The 17,455-nt window shown below is 34.2% G+C and overlaps 1 protein-coding gene across 2 annotated transcripts in view; it reads right to left on the reverse strand.

The window, feature by feature from the left end:
• The window catches only part of LOC111510426 (uncharacterized), a 28,044-nt gene extending 25,294 nt beyond the window's left edge, over positions 1 to 2,750 (reverse strand). The window contains exon 1 of one of the 2 annotated variants that reach the window (XM_074178947.1): positions 2,506 to 2,750. In XM_074178947.1, the coding sequence (XP_074035048.1) occupies positions 2,506 to 2,584 (79 nt within the window). In that variant the 5' untranslated portion in view covers positions 2,585 to 2,750. The remainder of the gene's footprint in view (positions 1 to 2,505) is intronic. The other variant, XM_074178946.1, reaches the window with a different exon arrangement.
• Positions 2,751 to 17,455: the final 14,705 nt, after the last annotated feature.

A 17,455-nucleotide genomic window follows, 5' to 3' on the forward strand; every position in this document is an offset into this window, starting at 1 on the left:
TACGTTAATAGATATACCGCATATCCAAAATCAACAGCATCTCTTCAGAATAAGAATAATCAACTCACGATCAAAGTGAAATTTTTCCATTTTCTACAATATTTGTTGAATGTAGCCAAGTATTCACCCCTCAATTTGTTGCTCCCTTCAAAAAATCACTAATAAATTTCATAGGAGTGCATTCTCTCAGTGAATCAGTCCCACAATCAAGTCTTAAAATAAAATTTTCAATATATCGTTTACAAAAATACTGCAGCAAATAAGATCTCTGATTGATTGACATGATTGAATCAACCTCATCGCGAAAGTCAATGAAATGTTCATTGTTGTTTTGAAAATAATTAATAATGAACAGAAAACATGAGTTATTTCAGGTAGGTCCGACAAAACGATTTCATTCGTAACGGAATCGTGATTGTTGACATAGCAACTGAGAGATTCTCACAAAAATATTCGAAAATTTCGCTACAGAATTCACTCTGATTGTCAAATCAGTAACATATTACTGTGTGAATGTAGTCATTCCTTCTCAATCAGAATTCATATTCACAATCGTCGCAAAACGCCGTCTTCCATGGGTCTATTCGAAGTTGGGAACATTAGTCCAAGAGAGCCAAGTCTGGTGAATACGGTGGCTGAGTCATGATAACGGTTTGTTTTTGGCCAAAAAATCACGAACAAGCAATGACGAGAGAGCACAAGCATCATGATGATGCAAAAGCCACGAATTGTTTTTTCACAATACCAGACGTTCAATACTCCCTATTGACAGTACGACCATGTGGCAAGAACTCCTGAGGCACTACGCCACGGTAATCGAAAAAAAGAGTTAGCAAAACCTTGTCATTTGGTCCAATTTGGCGTTTTTTTGTCTTCGTGCGATTGGACTCATGATACGTCACCAGAAATTACTCTTTTAAGCAAATCTGAATCGCCGTTGATGTTATTGAACAATTTCTGAGAGATGCCCATGCGACGGTTTTTTTTGTCGATATCCAGCAATTTTGCAACGAACAGGTTCAATTCTCGCCCCGGTACTCTTTATTATCTACACGTCTGACTTCTCCAAGGTTCTTAAGTTTTTCAACATTCATTCATATGCAAATGAAACCAACGTGTACTACTCCGATAAAGTAAATCAGCTTATTATATCATCGCTCAATGATGATATAAAAAATCTGGTTCAGATTTTGCAGCAACATTGTCTAAATCTTAGTCCTAGTAAATTATCTTCAATAATTTTTGGAAAAGCCAAATATCGTGGACGGGCCATAGATAATATCGATTTGTATATTGATAGGCATTCTGTGGAATTGCTTCACAAAATAAAATGCTAACGACTTCATATTGATTACAACCTCAGAAGAGAATTGCATTTCGCCTGTTTTATTCACAAACTTATAAAAATAACAACCCACATATTTGGTGAAAAACTCCTTTCCAGACATTAGATACATCCAAGAAATCTCAGATTCACCAATAATTTTGACATTCCGAATCATAACGATCCTTCATGTATCATGCTGTAACAATGTAGGTATTCATTCAGTGAATCTTTGAAAAATGCATCACTTCGCTATTCAAACGTAAACTTAAAACTGAATTGCTCAGTCAACAGTGATCCAAATATAAACATTTGCATTTAATTTTATTTTTGTCCTGAAATTGCCATTTATTTTTTGTAATATTTCTTTTTCGTCAAACATGGTTGAGTGGAAGAATAGCGCTTTGCTGAACTCCGCCACGTAAAATAAAGACCATTTATTATTATCATTACTATAACTTCGCTGCCACCGATATGCCGACATCCTCAGCCATCGGTTGTGGATGTGCTGGAGCAGCCAGGGAGAGCGTCGTCATTGATATGATCCCGACCTTCTGCGAAGAGCGTGTACCACTTGTAAACATTTTCTCGGCTCAGAGTACAATCACCGTATGACACTGTCAACATTTCGAGTGTTTTTGAAAACTCAATTTTATTTTTCACATAAAATTTCATACAAATTCTATGATTCGTTTTTTTTCTATTGCAGAAAATCGCCAAACACGCCAAAACATTGGCGAGTTTCATGCCTCTACAAACTGTATCAGCTAAACAGCTGAACTTGTGAACATATGTTCGAGATGAGTGTACCAACATAAAAAAATTAAAAAATCGCTTATCGAATGTACGTAGCTGGCTAAATTTGAAAATTCACCTTGTTTTTCAGACAGCCAACGTATGTTAGAAGGTATATATTTGAGTTTTGTTATATGAACTGAGAAAATGACAATTGACCATTCAGAACTCATTAAAATTAACTACTGTTGTCATTACATTGTAAGTATTAGATTAGATTTAGTAAGACAGGTATTATACTGTCTAATTCAAATCTTCAAAACACAATCTTTCTTGTCCGAAACTTGTCAAATCATTCAATTCCCCATAGTTAATATTCAATAATATGTAAGGTCTCAAAAGAAATGTATTTTCTGACTAACTGAGAAACGATTTTGTTAACTCACCTGGAAATATTTCCAAATCACCAGAAGCACAAACACTACATGATATGACGATGACAATGCATATATAAGCAAATCTCATATTGTTAACTTTGTCCAGGGGAACTCCATATGTTTTCACAGTTCTGCCATCTTGCTCCGAATAATCAATAATTCTACTCGAAAGCCATTGGGCCGTTAAAATTCTACGTCACTGGAGTTGCTCTCGATGTTGCGTCGCGGGAAATTTTAATGTACTGAATACTGAACGAAAACGCAAAATGTATACTGAAAATATCGCGCTCATGCGCTTGTTATTCTACATTATCTCTAATGTTTTCGATAAGGTTATATGTTTTGACACAAGTGGCTTTAAATCGTTCTGAAAGTGGATAACCAGGCACAGCAGAAGGTTATATTAGAGTTTTAATCAATATAAGATTCAGATTGCGTGGGTGAGCTTAAACAGGCTCATATCCCACAATATTATTCACTGGGTGAATCGAGGAATTTTTTACCCGGTGAAATTTTTGCTGTGAAATCAAAATCAAAATGGGCCTCAGGGGTATACATGACTGAGACTCATCAATACGTAAATTTCAAAGTCGAATTTGTTTTAACGAAGCATATACAGGGTGTCCCTGGACTTCCTCTTTTCCTCTCGGGAATGTATAGATGGGGTCAAAATATCACCAATACTTCATATAACTTTTTTTCCTAAAATCCTTCGTTACCAAGTAACGGGCCCTCGAAGTTACAAAATGAAAAATGTTTTTCTTTGATAACTTTTCAAGTGAATATTCAAAATCATCCAAATTTTGGTAATTGACTAAACAAATGAATTCCTTCGATGAGCTTTCATGCAGGAGTCAGTTGTTTTGCTACAAAGTCAGGAACGGACTACCCCCGATGGTCCACACCCCAAAACTTTGAAATGACAGATATTTTTCAATATTTTTCAACAAATTAAGGTTTCTTGGACAATTTTATGAATAAAAGTACTCGTGTGGAAAGTCGATCGGAGCAACGAGTCTTGATAAAAATGTAGTTTCACTCGACGACATCAAACCCGCTCGTCCACCATTATTTGAAATGAATAATTATCAAAGCAGAAATAATAATGATAACGTTAATTCAACAACATTTATCCTGAGATGTCTACCATTATTCGAAAATATTAGTTTTTAAGGAAAATGGAAATGATAGGTAAAATGTTCATAACGAATTTTTATAATGCAAACACGTTTAACTAATGAAACTCAAGAGCCTCAAGGGCAAACAGAAATGAAAAATCCGCTACAGAAACTGCTCGATATGACCACCTTCTCTCTCTATACATTTTCTTAGTCTGCGAAGACACCCTCTCTGTACTTGAAATAGCATTCCAGGGTCGTTTCGTATGGCTTCACAATGTAATGTTATTCTATTCAACAATGCATCTCTTGTGTGAATAGGTGTAGCGTAAACAAGGCTTTTTAGATGCCCCCACAGAAAGAAATCCAATGGATTTAAATCCGGAGACCGCGATGGCCATGAATATGGCCCACCTCTACCAATCCATCTATTGTGGAAAATATGGTTCAGATGGTCACGCACAATCAAACTAAAATGAGGAGGAGCGCCATCATGCATAAACCACATATCTCTTCGGGTTTGCAATGGAACATGTTCCAAAAGTCCATTCAAATCGTTCTGAATGAACTCCAAATAACGTTCTCCATTCAATCGGTCCTGTAGAACGAATGGTCCTATGAGATGGTTTCCTATGATACCAGCCCAAACATTCACGTTGAATTTCCTTTGGTGTTTGGTTTGCAATATCCCATGGGGATTTTCTTCGGTTCATATATGGAGATTATGAGAGTTGATAACTCCATCTCTACTGAAACCTGCTTCATCATTGAATAAAACTCGATTAATAAAAGTCATATCCTCTCTTTGCCTATCCATGAACCAATTGGCATATTCCAGTCGTGCTGGAAAATCTTGAGGTGTCATGGCATGTACCTTCTGGATGTGAAATGGGTGGAGCAGTTGTTCCCTAATTATTCTATGAATAGTGGACTTGGATGTATGGAACTGTTCTGATAGATGTCTGATGCTCATTGAAGGATCATCAGCGACGGCTTCCAAAATATTTTCCTCCAATACAACGGTACGTACAGTCCTAGGAGCGCCCTCACCACCTCGTTTTGGCAAAACTGTACCTACAATAATATCGAAATAAAACAACGTGCTCAAATTAATCATCAATCATTACATACCTGTCTCCCTCAAGCTACGATCGACACGCTCGAATGTTTCTCTTGACGGTACCGTTCGATTGGGAAAATGCTCGGAATACAGACGACGAGCTTCTGCAGCATTACAAAATACTCGTCCATAAAATACATGCATATCTGCATATTCATTGAATGTAAACTGTTCGGCCATATCAAAAAAATTCAAAATATCCTATAGAATATTGACAATACAATGATAGTCATATGACAACGCACCACTCAACAAAACAAAATCGCATTCCAGTTTCTCATTTTTTATCAAAACTTTCTAAAAGGTTTTTTTGTAAACATCTGTGAAAGAAATGGAACATAATTATTCCCTGGATATTTTTCACCTGATCATGTGCAGCCGTTTTTGTAGTTCATTCGTTTGCTTTTTATTAGTATAGTAAATATTTTTTCCGATGTGCGTTTTTTCAGCTAAATTTAGATTCGTGTCAAAGAATTTCTCCCATAAAATTATAATTATCAGTGAAACTCCTCAACAGTTTAGCTGTGAAGAAGAATTTGAAACATTCGAATGTTGAGTTTCATGAGATTCAGATAACTGATCAACACGAAACGTGATTATTCCACACGTATTATGTACATACAAAATATGGAATGAATTCAATATTTCATAGTAGAGTAGCTTGTTAGTTTAAAAACACCACGAATCTACAAAACTTGATATTTCTTTTGAAAAAATATCTGCTATTACAATTGTGACTTAAACTTCCATATAGGTACTGTACTTTTTGTTTACGACTTCATTTCAGCATACTTTTTATTATTTCTGTTATAAATGTTGTTGAATTAACATTATCATTATTATTTCTGCTTTGATAATTATTCATTTCAAATAATGGTGGACGAGCGGGTTTGATGTCGTCGAGTAGAACTACATTTTTATCAAGACTCGTTGCTCCGATCGACTTTCCACACGAGTACTTTTATTCATAAAATTGTCCAAGTAACCTTATTTTGTTGAAAAATGTTGAAAAATATCTGTCATTTCAAAGTTTTGGGGTGTGGACCATCGGAGGTAGTCCGTTCCTGACTTTGTAGCAAAACAACTGACTCCTGCATGAAAGCTCATCGAAGGAATTCATTTGTTTGGTCAATTACCAAAATTTGGATGATTTTGAATATTCACTTGAAAAGTTATCAAAGAAAAACATTTTTCATTTTGTAACTTCGAGGGCCCGTAACTTGGTTACGAAGACTTTTAGGAAAAAAAGTTATATGAAGTACTGGTGATATTTTGACCCCATCTATACATTCCCGAGAGGAAAAGAGGAAGTCCAGGGACACCCATACATTCTATGGAGGGACATTGTCTATTGAACAAAATTGCCGTCTCTCTACGCGCGATTCGCTAACCGAGTTAACATCAACAGGATATTGAAAAACCAGTGTCTAATATTATGTTAATTGATTTTAAATTCCTGAAAGAATCTGTAAAGATGGGGACCTGAAAGATAGAACAAACTTACCGTTACAAGTAATCATGGAATTACTAGAATGCTGGGTACGAAACTGCTACTTCCAAATAAAGGACGAATTCTTCACGCAAGATAAACTCTGGCCATAGTAGAAGCCCACAAGAAGCCTCGAGTCTGGTTGAGATACATGGACGACACCTACATAATATGGAACCATGAGAACAAAGAACAAGACACCTTCCTGAAGCACATCAACAACGTAAGTCCTTCCATCACTTTCACAATGGAGAAGGAAGTCCACTACAAGTTGCCATTCTTAGCCGTATTGGTAAATAGAACGGACATTAAATGGAAACATCTATATATCGAAAACCCACTCACACGGGACAGTATCTGAACCAGGAATCTAACCACTCTGAACCAGGAATCTAACCTAACCTCCCGACTAAGAGAGGAATCATCAAGGCTCTACTAGACCGTGCTTTTGGGCTCTCTGAAAGGAAGGTCCCAAAAAGGAACTAGGCATCATCAAAAGTGACCTTCAACGGAATGGCTACTCCAACGTGATGGTGGAACAGGCTTTAGCTAGAAGACAGTAAGAGCTCCACAAGAAAGAGAAGCCACCACAACCAGTACTTGTACTTACCTACATCAGAGGATTGTCGGAAAGGATGAGACATATTGGGTCAAAGTAAAACATCAGAACCTGCTTCAGATCTGGGAACACTATCCGTAGCAGGCTCACGAAAACCAGGCCACCAAACGCGGACTGCGATTCTAAGAGTTGCATTTACCGGATACCTTGCGAGTGCGGCGAATCATACATCGGTGAAACTAAGAGGCCATTGAAAGTTCGCATTGCCGAGCACAAGAAACACACATAGCGAGGAGAAACCAGCGAATCCGGAATAGCAGAGTATATTTGGACTCATCAACATAACATCAAGTGGGCTCAAGCTGAAATCATACACAAGGTTTGGGAGAAAATTCAAAGAAGCCGCATATATATTGTCCAACAACGCATTTATCCAAGCTAGCGTAGAAATACGCAACATATGGAAACCTCTAATCAAACGGAATACAACCAACTCCCGCCAAACGGTCAGTTTCCGCTAACACCCTTGAAGCGGAGAGAGGGAAAAGGGATAGGTGAAAGAACTCGAATGACCTATAAATAGTCAGTTATCACCCGAAGACGATTTTGGATACCAACAATCGAAATGACATGAAGTAACTTGGTTTGGAATATTTCAATTTTTATTTTTCATTTCTTCTTAATTTTTTTTTCTTATTTTCATGTCGTGTTGATAGTTCAATTTTTATTTTTCAGTTATTGTTGGCATTTTATTTCATTTTAATTTCATTTTTTTTGGTCAATATAATCGTTATTTTTCAGCTAATCTTTTTAATTTTTCACAGATTCTTTCAGGAATTTCAAATCAATTTATATCATATTAGACAATGGAAGTCCGAACTAATGAAATGCAGCACGAAACATTGTCAACCACCTTCCAACAAACATTAAAAACAACTTTTTTCAATCCATGTTAATGTTTATATACGCACCTAGTAATTTCTAGTAAGTTGATATTGTTCTATTGTTCTTTACTACCTATATGATAGTTAATCAATATATTTTTTCTACCTGCAATTACGTACGAGGGCGACTATTAGAAATGGGTCTTCATGAACCGTTCATAGATCGCATTCCACATTTGTTATTGCTAAACTTCGAAGGCATAAAAAACTTTTTGTCATGTACCGCTCTAAACAATTCAAAGCATTCCTGACTTATTCTGTGGCCGTTCTATATGGCATATTAAGCAACATTGGACTTCTCTGTTCTTTCGAACCGATCATGTGAAACATAAAAACATAGAAAGACACGCCTGAAGAAGCTATTGTATATCGAAACACGTGTTGGTTTTTTCAGTAGAAACATCGCATTGAAGTGTTTTTTGAGTAATACCTATTGATGTTTATCCAACATTTTTGTGTACACTTAGGTATATAAAGCAAGTATGTTGTACTTCAAGCTAGTTAAGGTGGAATGAGAAAGAGAGTGAGCATATATTTACATTTATATGTATATACACATATATTCAAATATATAAACATACATATATACAAATAAGCATATATGCCCACAAATTTAGTGAACATTTTTTTTAATCTAAATAAAATTACGTCAACTGTAAATTTGATTGTTTGTGAAATTGTCAATTAAAAAATCACTGTTACTGTAAAAGCATCTTTCTAAAAGCATAGTTTCAACACAATCATGAAATAATTTGTCACTTGTGATTTTTTCAACTACATGTGGCAACTTATTGAAGCACATAATGGCATTATACTGAGGGGATTTCTTATAGCTTGTAATGAGATGCTGTGGGGTTTTTAGAAGATCCCCATTTCTTTTATTATGACAGTGTTCTGAAGCAGTCTTATCATATTATTTATGGTTTTGCCTAACAAATAAAATACATTCGAGAATGCAGATGGAGGGGGCTGTCAATTTTTTTTTGTCTATTAAAACGGGCCAGCAGCTGGCCCGGAAATCCATATTGAAGAAATCCATATTAAAGTGTTGGGTTGCCCAACACTTCTTGGAGTTAACAGTTTTGAAAGATACTTTCATACTCAAATTTTCGAAAATTTCAACCAATTTTTCAGTGTATTTTGGTTTGTATGAAAGAACTATAGAACATATTGGCCATGAAAGAATATAAAGGTTTGTCCATTGCCGTACCTTCATGCTGCTTGCTAAAACAGTTGGCGAGCTGGAAACAATTCTGTCTCATGCAGATATAAGTGAGCTGGATGAGGGTACAAGTACAAGTGCAGGTACAAGTGCAGATACAAGTACAGGTACAAGTGCAGGTACAAGTTCAGGTACGATTACAGGTACCAATACAACGGATTACCTGCCAAGGCATAATTACGCTTTACGTTAGTCTAAAAGTTAGTCATCGGACAGCAAGCCATGGTTAAACCTCTGAAGAAGCTAGCCACTCCCGCCAGCGAAACGTCAGGAAGAAATTCCAAAAATACACGGCTTTCAAACTCGAAAAACAGTGACACTGATATTTTAACACTTGTTACTTTACTATAGATAGACGCGTTTTAGTTTCACGGTATTTTCCTCAGTAGAACAGATATAGTGAACCATTCTACAATGCATTTTTATGACGGTAGTAACAAAACTCAATTCGTTATAACTAGGAATTCCATGTGAATAATTATATTTTGTGAAAAGTAATAACCACACATTAATTATTCCAGGTACATAAGTGAAATTCAAATAATGGGTCATTAAAAACAGATAATTTTCGAAATTGTATTTAAATGACTTCAATAATGATGAATATACAACTTCTGATTGGTCGTTCAATAGAAAGTTTGAATGTTTTCCTTCATTACTTTTCATTGATTCCAGCAGGTTGAAAATGTTTCCTTTTTTTTTTCACGTAATATTATGTAGGTGTCCTCTAGAAGATTACAATCATAGGTGGAATTGGTCTTCTTCAGTTTGAAACTTCTTTTATGTTCAGAAATACTCGTTTTGAAATTTATAGACTATTTTCCCATATAAACTTTTGGACACGATCCACGTGTTAGTTTATAGATGCCTGATTCATTGTTCTTGTCAGAGTTTACTTGTTGTTTTTGGTATGTCTACCCAAGGTGTTACCAGTCTTGTACGTTATGTTGATGTTCTGTTTCGTTTGTGGTCTTTCATTTGTTCTAGATAATTTTTTGATGTGAATGATTGTGAAGTATTTTCAATGGTTCATAGTTTTTTGTTAAGGATATGATTATTCCTCTAAGATTTAGAGTTGTTATTTACTGCAATTTGCTTTAAAAAATTCAATTTCACATTAAAGTTTTTTGCGATCATCGAGATGATGAGTCTGTTAATCATGCTGGGGTTGGTTTGTGATGAATTGTGAAATTATGTTTGTTGTAGAGTTTTGTAATTGTGAGATCTGACATGTTTATCGAATTGTTGGTTTCTTGTCCGTTGTAAATTTTATATCTCTGTAAATATAGTTTTTGTGAATATAGTGGAAAAATGGCTGTATTTGTTGATGTACCCTCATGAAACAAACTGTAAAATTGTCAATATATGAATACCAATAATTACTTTGGAATTTTAGTGTTTTAAATATGTTTGTAAAATAATTTTTCAACACTGACTTCTTTTGTACAAAAACTTATTAAATCTTATTATATGTTATTAAAAGCGTAGGTATGGGAATAAAAGGTAAAATTAATTTTCTGTTGTGTGAACATCTTCAGAAACATTACTCAATACTCGTTTTGCTATTGTTGTTTTTTTTTCATCGGATATATTGTTAGGAGTACCTAGCTCAACCGGAATTGATAATGATCAAACAATTTCCCCATTTTTTTTTCAATTCTAGATGCATTTTACTAACACCGTCCTAATTACTACCGATGAAGCACAGTATCATGGATAGTGTTATACAGGGTGTAACATGAGTATGTTAAAATATTCAAGTGACGTATTCCTGAGACAATTTTAAGAAAAAAAGTCTATACGAGCTTGTGTTCGAAAATGCTTCGTTTCGAAGATACGGGGTGTTGAAATTTTTCTGTTCGCTTTTTAAAAATAACTCTTGCAAAAAATAATTTGTCAATTATTAGTTAAAAATGTTACAGCGAACTTCTGTTTTTATAAACAAACTTTTATAGCCTACTCGATTCAATTAACTTAATTTGCAAGCGGAGAATGACAAAAATTATTGAAATCAAATTTAGCTAAAAAGTAATATGCATCGATATATAAAATTGTAAATATCTCGAAAACGATCACCTCCAGCGTTGTTGAGGAAGTGTCCCTTTTTTACTTGGAAAAAGTGTGGAAATTAGGTTTTTACATGAAAAGCACCAAAAGTTCACTGTCAAAAAAGTTAGGGTAATTTGAAATAAATAATGACAGTGTACGCAGCGCCTTCTAGATGTTACATAAAAATTATTATAAAAACCCCGGTACCCGGGGTTTTTTTGACGTGGAAAAATTCAATTTCAACACGCCGTATCTCTGAAACGAAGCATTTTCGGACACAAGTTCATAAGGACTTTTTTTCTTGAAATTGTCTCAGGAATACGTCACTTGAATATTTTAACGTACTAACACCCTGTATATTTTCATCAAGCATGAATCCGTCCGTTCATAAATATTTTTGATAACGTCAGTAAGATATATTTTGCATCTATTTTTGTTTGTAGGGATGCACAAAGTTTTATAGGCAAATCAAAAAAGGGTATTTCCAAATCTCTTTTGAAACCTTTGTCAATGACTGATTTAAAATTCTCCTGATGGTTCGGGTTTCAATTTGAGTTTGGCAGACTCAACATGGCATAAACTAGAATATGAATCATTTGCAAGTGGATCAGTGTTATCTGACGAAATGAATGTAGCAACAGATTCGTGATAAGGATGAAACTTGTTTGAATGTGTCTTCAGTCCTTTGGAATTTTTGACAACTCTACAATAAGTGAAGTAATATCGACCATAGATGATTGAATGTTTTTGTTTTCCAACCAAGGTCTATGCTTTTTACTGCAATTTGGTATTGCCCAAACTGCAAAAACATATTCAACTTTCAATAACATCTAGCATATTATCAATCGTATGTGAATGGCGAACCTAAAAGTAAATTCAATATAATCTTCAGCAACCCAATAGCAAAATTTTCCTCTGTGTAAGTATAGGCCCCTTTGGAAAGGCAACGCCAACAGGTATTAGTTTATTTCTAGAGCACTTGAAACGAGTGTTTATAAAAATATTTACAGCTCATGATCCACTGTAAATGCAACTCTGCATGTTCGACAGTCATGATTCACCTTTTTCGATTGATTTAGTTCTGAATACTAAGCATATACTAGAGTTCGAGTCGATTTTGCATTTTTGAAAAGAAGGTTTTGCTTATAATAATCAGATATATTTTCGGAAAGCTACATCACAAGCATATTTGAAAAATGTAACCAAGAAACGAGACATCCAATCTGAATAAGGTGAAATTGCATTTTCACAAAATCTCAGCTTTGATATTCTATGAAAATACCAGATTGAATAACTTTCTGATGATTCTAATTTGTAGCGAAACGCATGTCGAGTGCCTCAGTTCTGGTATCGAGGGATTGTTATTATGAAGGAGGTCAAAGTATGGATATCAGTCAACTTTTCTCTATGAAATTATCGGGAAAAGATACATATGTATAAGAAAATGAATATTTCGAAATATTAATCTCTCCCAAAATACCTACACAGTAGGCTGTACTACTACTTCCTCGGCTAGTACCACGATTGATATTGAATTATATCCGACAAACATTTATGTAAGATTCCTGACAGAGGCTAGTCTCGTAGATGTTTTTTGTTCATACAGCAGCAGGACCATGCGGAAATTATTGAAGTAGATCACCTGTAAGCAAAATGTTCATTTTCTCATACGTATGTCTCTCTTCTCGATAGTTTCCATTTTTGATTTCTGTTAAGAGATTTGGTACATGGGATGTTTCTTTCCCGATTGATACTTTGTTCACTAGATGGACTTGTGATGCACTGTTTGAAACGAGATGTTAAAATAACGGTTTGGTGTTGGGGAAAAACTCCAGTAATATTAACTAGATGGAGTTGTTACTAGTCAAGAATATTTTTCTCAGAATTTCATATATATTAAAATTGTTCCAGAATTAATATCAAACCTCCCAAATATTCCTTTCGAATGTTCAATAAACTATAATTTTGAGTCAATGTTAGCAAAGCCAATATCTCCTCAAGAGGTAATGGAACTAAGACATAAAGTTAAAAATAAACACTCTAGTGGGTACGATGAAATCCCCACTTCTTTGATGAGAAGAAGTATACCAAGCATAAGTGAAATTATATCATATATCATAAATAACTGCGATTTGGCGTCTTCCCTTCAAGACTGAAACTATCCCTAGTGAAACCTATTTATAAAAAGGAGAATTCTGAACTTATGGAAAACCATCGACCTATAAAAATTCTTTCAAGTTTTGCAAAACTATTTGAGCTAGCTATGTGTAATAATATTACAAATTTTCTATATAAATGTAATATAATTAGCAATAACCAACACGAATACTTACGAGAGAAATCAACAAACAGTGCAATATTTCAATTTACTCAAAATTTAACAAACCTAATGGAAAAAAAAAATCAGCATTGGTATGTTCTTAGATCTGTCAAAAGCATTTGACTGCTTGAATCACGAGATATTTATAAAAAAACTAGAACTATATATGGTATAAGAATGAACTATATATGGTATAAGAGGAAACTCACTGAAATGGATTGAATATTACTATTAACAAACATGGTCGAACATACAAATTTGATAATGCAGCAGTGAAAGTAGGAACACCCCAAGGAAGCATTGCGGGTCCCTTGTTATTTATCATCTACATAAACCATTCATGTTATCATTCAAACACACATAATTCAATTACAGTCTTTGCTGAGGACACTAATTTATTAATAGGCCGTGAAACATACCCTGAAGAAGTAAAAACAGGTATGGAAATGTTTAATGATACAAAAGAATGGTTCACTAGAAATAGCTTGATTTTGAATGAATATAAAACTAATCTTATACTTTTTAAAACTGATCAATTACAGATAGAACTACCTCAAAATTTGAATATTGAAAATATTACTATAAAATATTCAGAAGACACCAAATTTCTAGGACATCATATTGATGAATTCTTGAAATGGAAAAAACAGATTGATTATACAGCTAACAAATTGAGCAAAATTTCGTATGAACTGAGGGTGGTTCACAAATATCTTAACAAAGAATCGGTAAATATATTATATTTTTCCAATTTTGAGTCTGTAGCTTGATATGGGATCATATTTTGGAGAAGCAATAGTAATGTAAATAAAATATTTGTAATTCAGAAAAGAGCAATCAAAATGATAAATAATTTGTAGTATGATCAATCGTGTAAATATGTCTTCGAAAATAACTTTATTTGAAAAATATATCACGATATATCACAATATATCACACAGTAGCTTCTCCAAACTACTGAAGAAGCTACTGTGTGAGCGAAACATGTCGTGTATATTTTCAAAATAAAGTTTGTGGAGATCAAATCGTGGGGTGTAGTTTATGAAATTACACATCAATTATTATCATTTTTTTTTAAGAACGTTCGACTGGTTATGCCCTATCTTACGAAGCCCCGATACATTCAATACATTCATTATTATTATCATTATTATCAGTCCTAATGATATCAGTTGTAAGTGGTGCACGTGAAAATCTTGGAAAAATTAGGAGGAATTGATTTGCCAAAAGTTCCTGAACGACCTTTATCAATTCAGATACTTATTACGATTGGGGTGTTTCCTACATCAAAACCGTAAAACACATGGTACAGAAAGGTGATTATTTATATAGCGGTCTCGTTTTCTTGTCCTATTTTTTTAAGATGTTTGGTTTGATCAATTCCAGTTATAATTAATATCAAAAGTGATATAAGCCTATAAGCTACTGCTGAATTACTTCCCAACTTTTGGTAACTGTTTCAACATGTACCACCTACAACTGACTGACTCTCATTTTTTACTTCAGGACTTTTTCAAACTTCAGAATGAGATGGCTTTCTAGACTTACCCCAAATTATATATTTGTCAAATCTGAATACGAAGAAATCAAAGTTAAAATTTATCAATAAGCCGAATGGAAAAATATCGAAAAATTGTATGTTTTAATGTAGTCCTGTTATTCCACGTATACCTGAGAGCATCACGACGTTTCGGCAAGATCGAACTTGCCATATTCATGTGCTCTGTTTGGTAGCTGAACTTGAAACTGAAACATCCTTGCTTGTCTATAGGCTATAGTTTCGGCGTGGAAAGTCCTGATTGATCGATTCTGGTAGATTGGGGGGGGGTTATTGAGTGGTGTGATGTGTCATGCTCGACTGGAAGAACATGGATTGTTATTCTGAGTCGTGTGTTCGCTGTTGGTGGTGCTCTGGCCTTAGTTTTGAATAAAATGATTTTTCATGCAGCTGAGAGGTAATGTCCAACATCTCTCTTATTCAGACTGCCGATATTCTAATTATAATTGTCTTCCTTATCATTCTGATGTTTTGATGCTGTGTGTTATGACCTATATACCTCACAAGGATTAGTTTCAAAATGTTTTGGCAAAGTTTCATTTGTCATCTTCAGGTGACGTCTGGTGTTTGGAACTAGAGTGATTTACTGGATTTCTATTCCTCAATTCAATTTACCTGGGTTGCTCCCATTACCTTTGTTTACCCGATTACCTGTGTTGGGCGCGCTTACCTGTGGTGTCCCTCCTGCCTTCTACATTATCCTCGAATTATCATGTTGCCAGTTTTGTTTAGTATGATGAATAAATATATTCTGGAGAGGTGCATATGTCATGCTCAAGTTAAAGTGAAAACATCTTACCCTTGCTTCTTATGTGAACATACAACTTTGTGATTACGTGTCCCGACGAGAAAATTACTCACCATCTACTGACATATGTGGTTGTGGAGTTGTTTGCGAGCTTTATCTACAGGTGTCGCAGTGGAAACAATTTTGTTTGTTCGGGATAGTCAGACGGTTGATTCCATCTGAAATGACTTGCCCAGTACTGACGAGAAGCAAGTAATCCGAAACCGGTCTATCGGTGGTCATCCCGAACATCCCAATATACATATTTTCATATATTGGAAGTTATTTTCGACGTTGAAGACGAACTATGCATAACCAATTGAGTACTTCAATAAAATCATTTCATAAATGCAATTGTTATTATTATACTTATCATTAATTTCTTCATTTTTTATATTGTCTTCTTTTTCAACTATTTTTCAATATTCTTCTCTTCTCCTAGATTTCAAATTCACGAAATTGTAAACTTCGACGTTAATAATAAAAAAATCATCAAATTATCCTGGCGAAATGAAATAGTAAATGAATATCAAAAAAATGGAAATCCTCAACTTCGAAACTGTCATATATTTTACGTCGATTTTACTACAGAATTTCATGTATCTGTAATAACGAAGCTAACGAAAAACGAGGAAACTCTCGAAATCCATAAGTGAAATGAGTTATGCTAATCTGTATATATAGAGTTTGAAATCAATTTATAATACAATTGCCAAGTGGGTGATGATATAATTTCATGTTATATAGATATTCTACTTCTTTGCTGTCCTATAATACTAAGATATCTCACCAATATAATAAATTCATGTTTGCAAAATAATATATTTCCTGAAATGTGGAAGATTTCCAACATACTAGTTCTTCCTGAAATATATAATCCAAATACTCTTAACGATCTGCGCCTCATAAGCCTGCTACATACTTGTTCAAAGGTTTTGGAAGAAATAATGAGTTTTCAAATCAAATGCTATTCAAATTCCTTTAATATTTCACTACTCAACTAGTCCGGATTTCGTAAAGAACACAGTTGTAGAAATGCTCCCTTTAAAATAACTGATGGTATTTTCGAAGCCGCTGGTATACGTAATACGACTGCTCAATATGGTTTTTGATACCAATTGTTATCCGAATTTATTTGCAATTTTGAACTTCATCGGGTTATTTGAACCCGTTTAAAATGTAGTCAAAAACTATTTTAAAGATTGTTCACAGTTTGTAGAAACTACGAAGGGAAAAATCAAGCAGTGAACGTGGCAAAAAAATTAGGTATCGAAATGGACGTAGATTTAAGGTTCACAAAACATGTCACAAAATGTGTTCAGAGAAGTAACATGAGTTTGCAGATGCTTTACCCTCATCGTCATTTATTATCAATTAGTTTGAAAACAAAATTAACAAATGCGCTTGCATATATATATATATATATATATATATATATATATATATATATATACAGTAAAACAGATTAACGGGGTCTCTCAGTCAAAAAATCAAAAACTCTGCTCTACTTTGCCAAGCTTTCGCTTCTAATGGGAAGCTTCTTCAGGGCCTATAACTTTTGAGTTGTTGGTTTTTTTGCCATCGAAAAACATTACAATTCATACTCACAGTAGAAATGAGTTAAAAACAATAAATTGAACATATAAACTGACGGAGAAGGTTAAACATGTATAGATTATATATATATATATATATATATATATATATATATATATATATATATATATATATATATATATATGAAATCTGAAGTTTTCACGGATAGGAATATGCTGAACTAGTTTTTCCGGGTA

Source organism: Leptinotarsa decemlineata, unplaced genomic scaffold, assembly GCF_025532065.1.
Source record: "Leptinotarsa decemlineata unplaced genomic scaffold, Ldec_3_MD MMD2_tig00004307_RagTag_RagTag, whole genome shotgun sequence".
NCBI classification, from domain to species: Eukaryota; Metazoa; Arthropoda; class Insecta; order Coleoptera; family Chrysomelidae; genus Leptinotarsa; species Leptinotarsa decemlineata.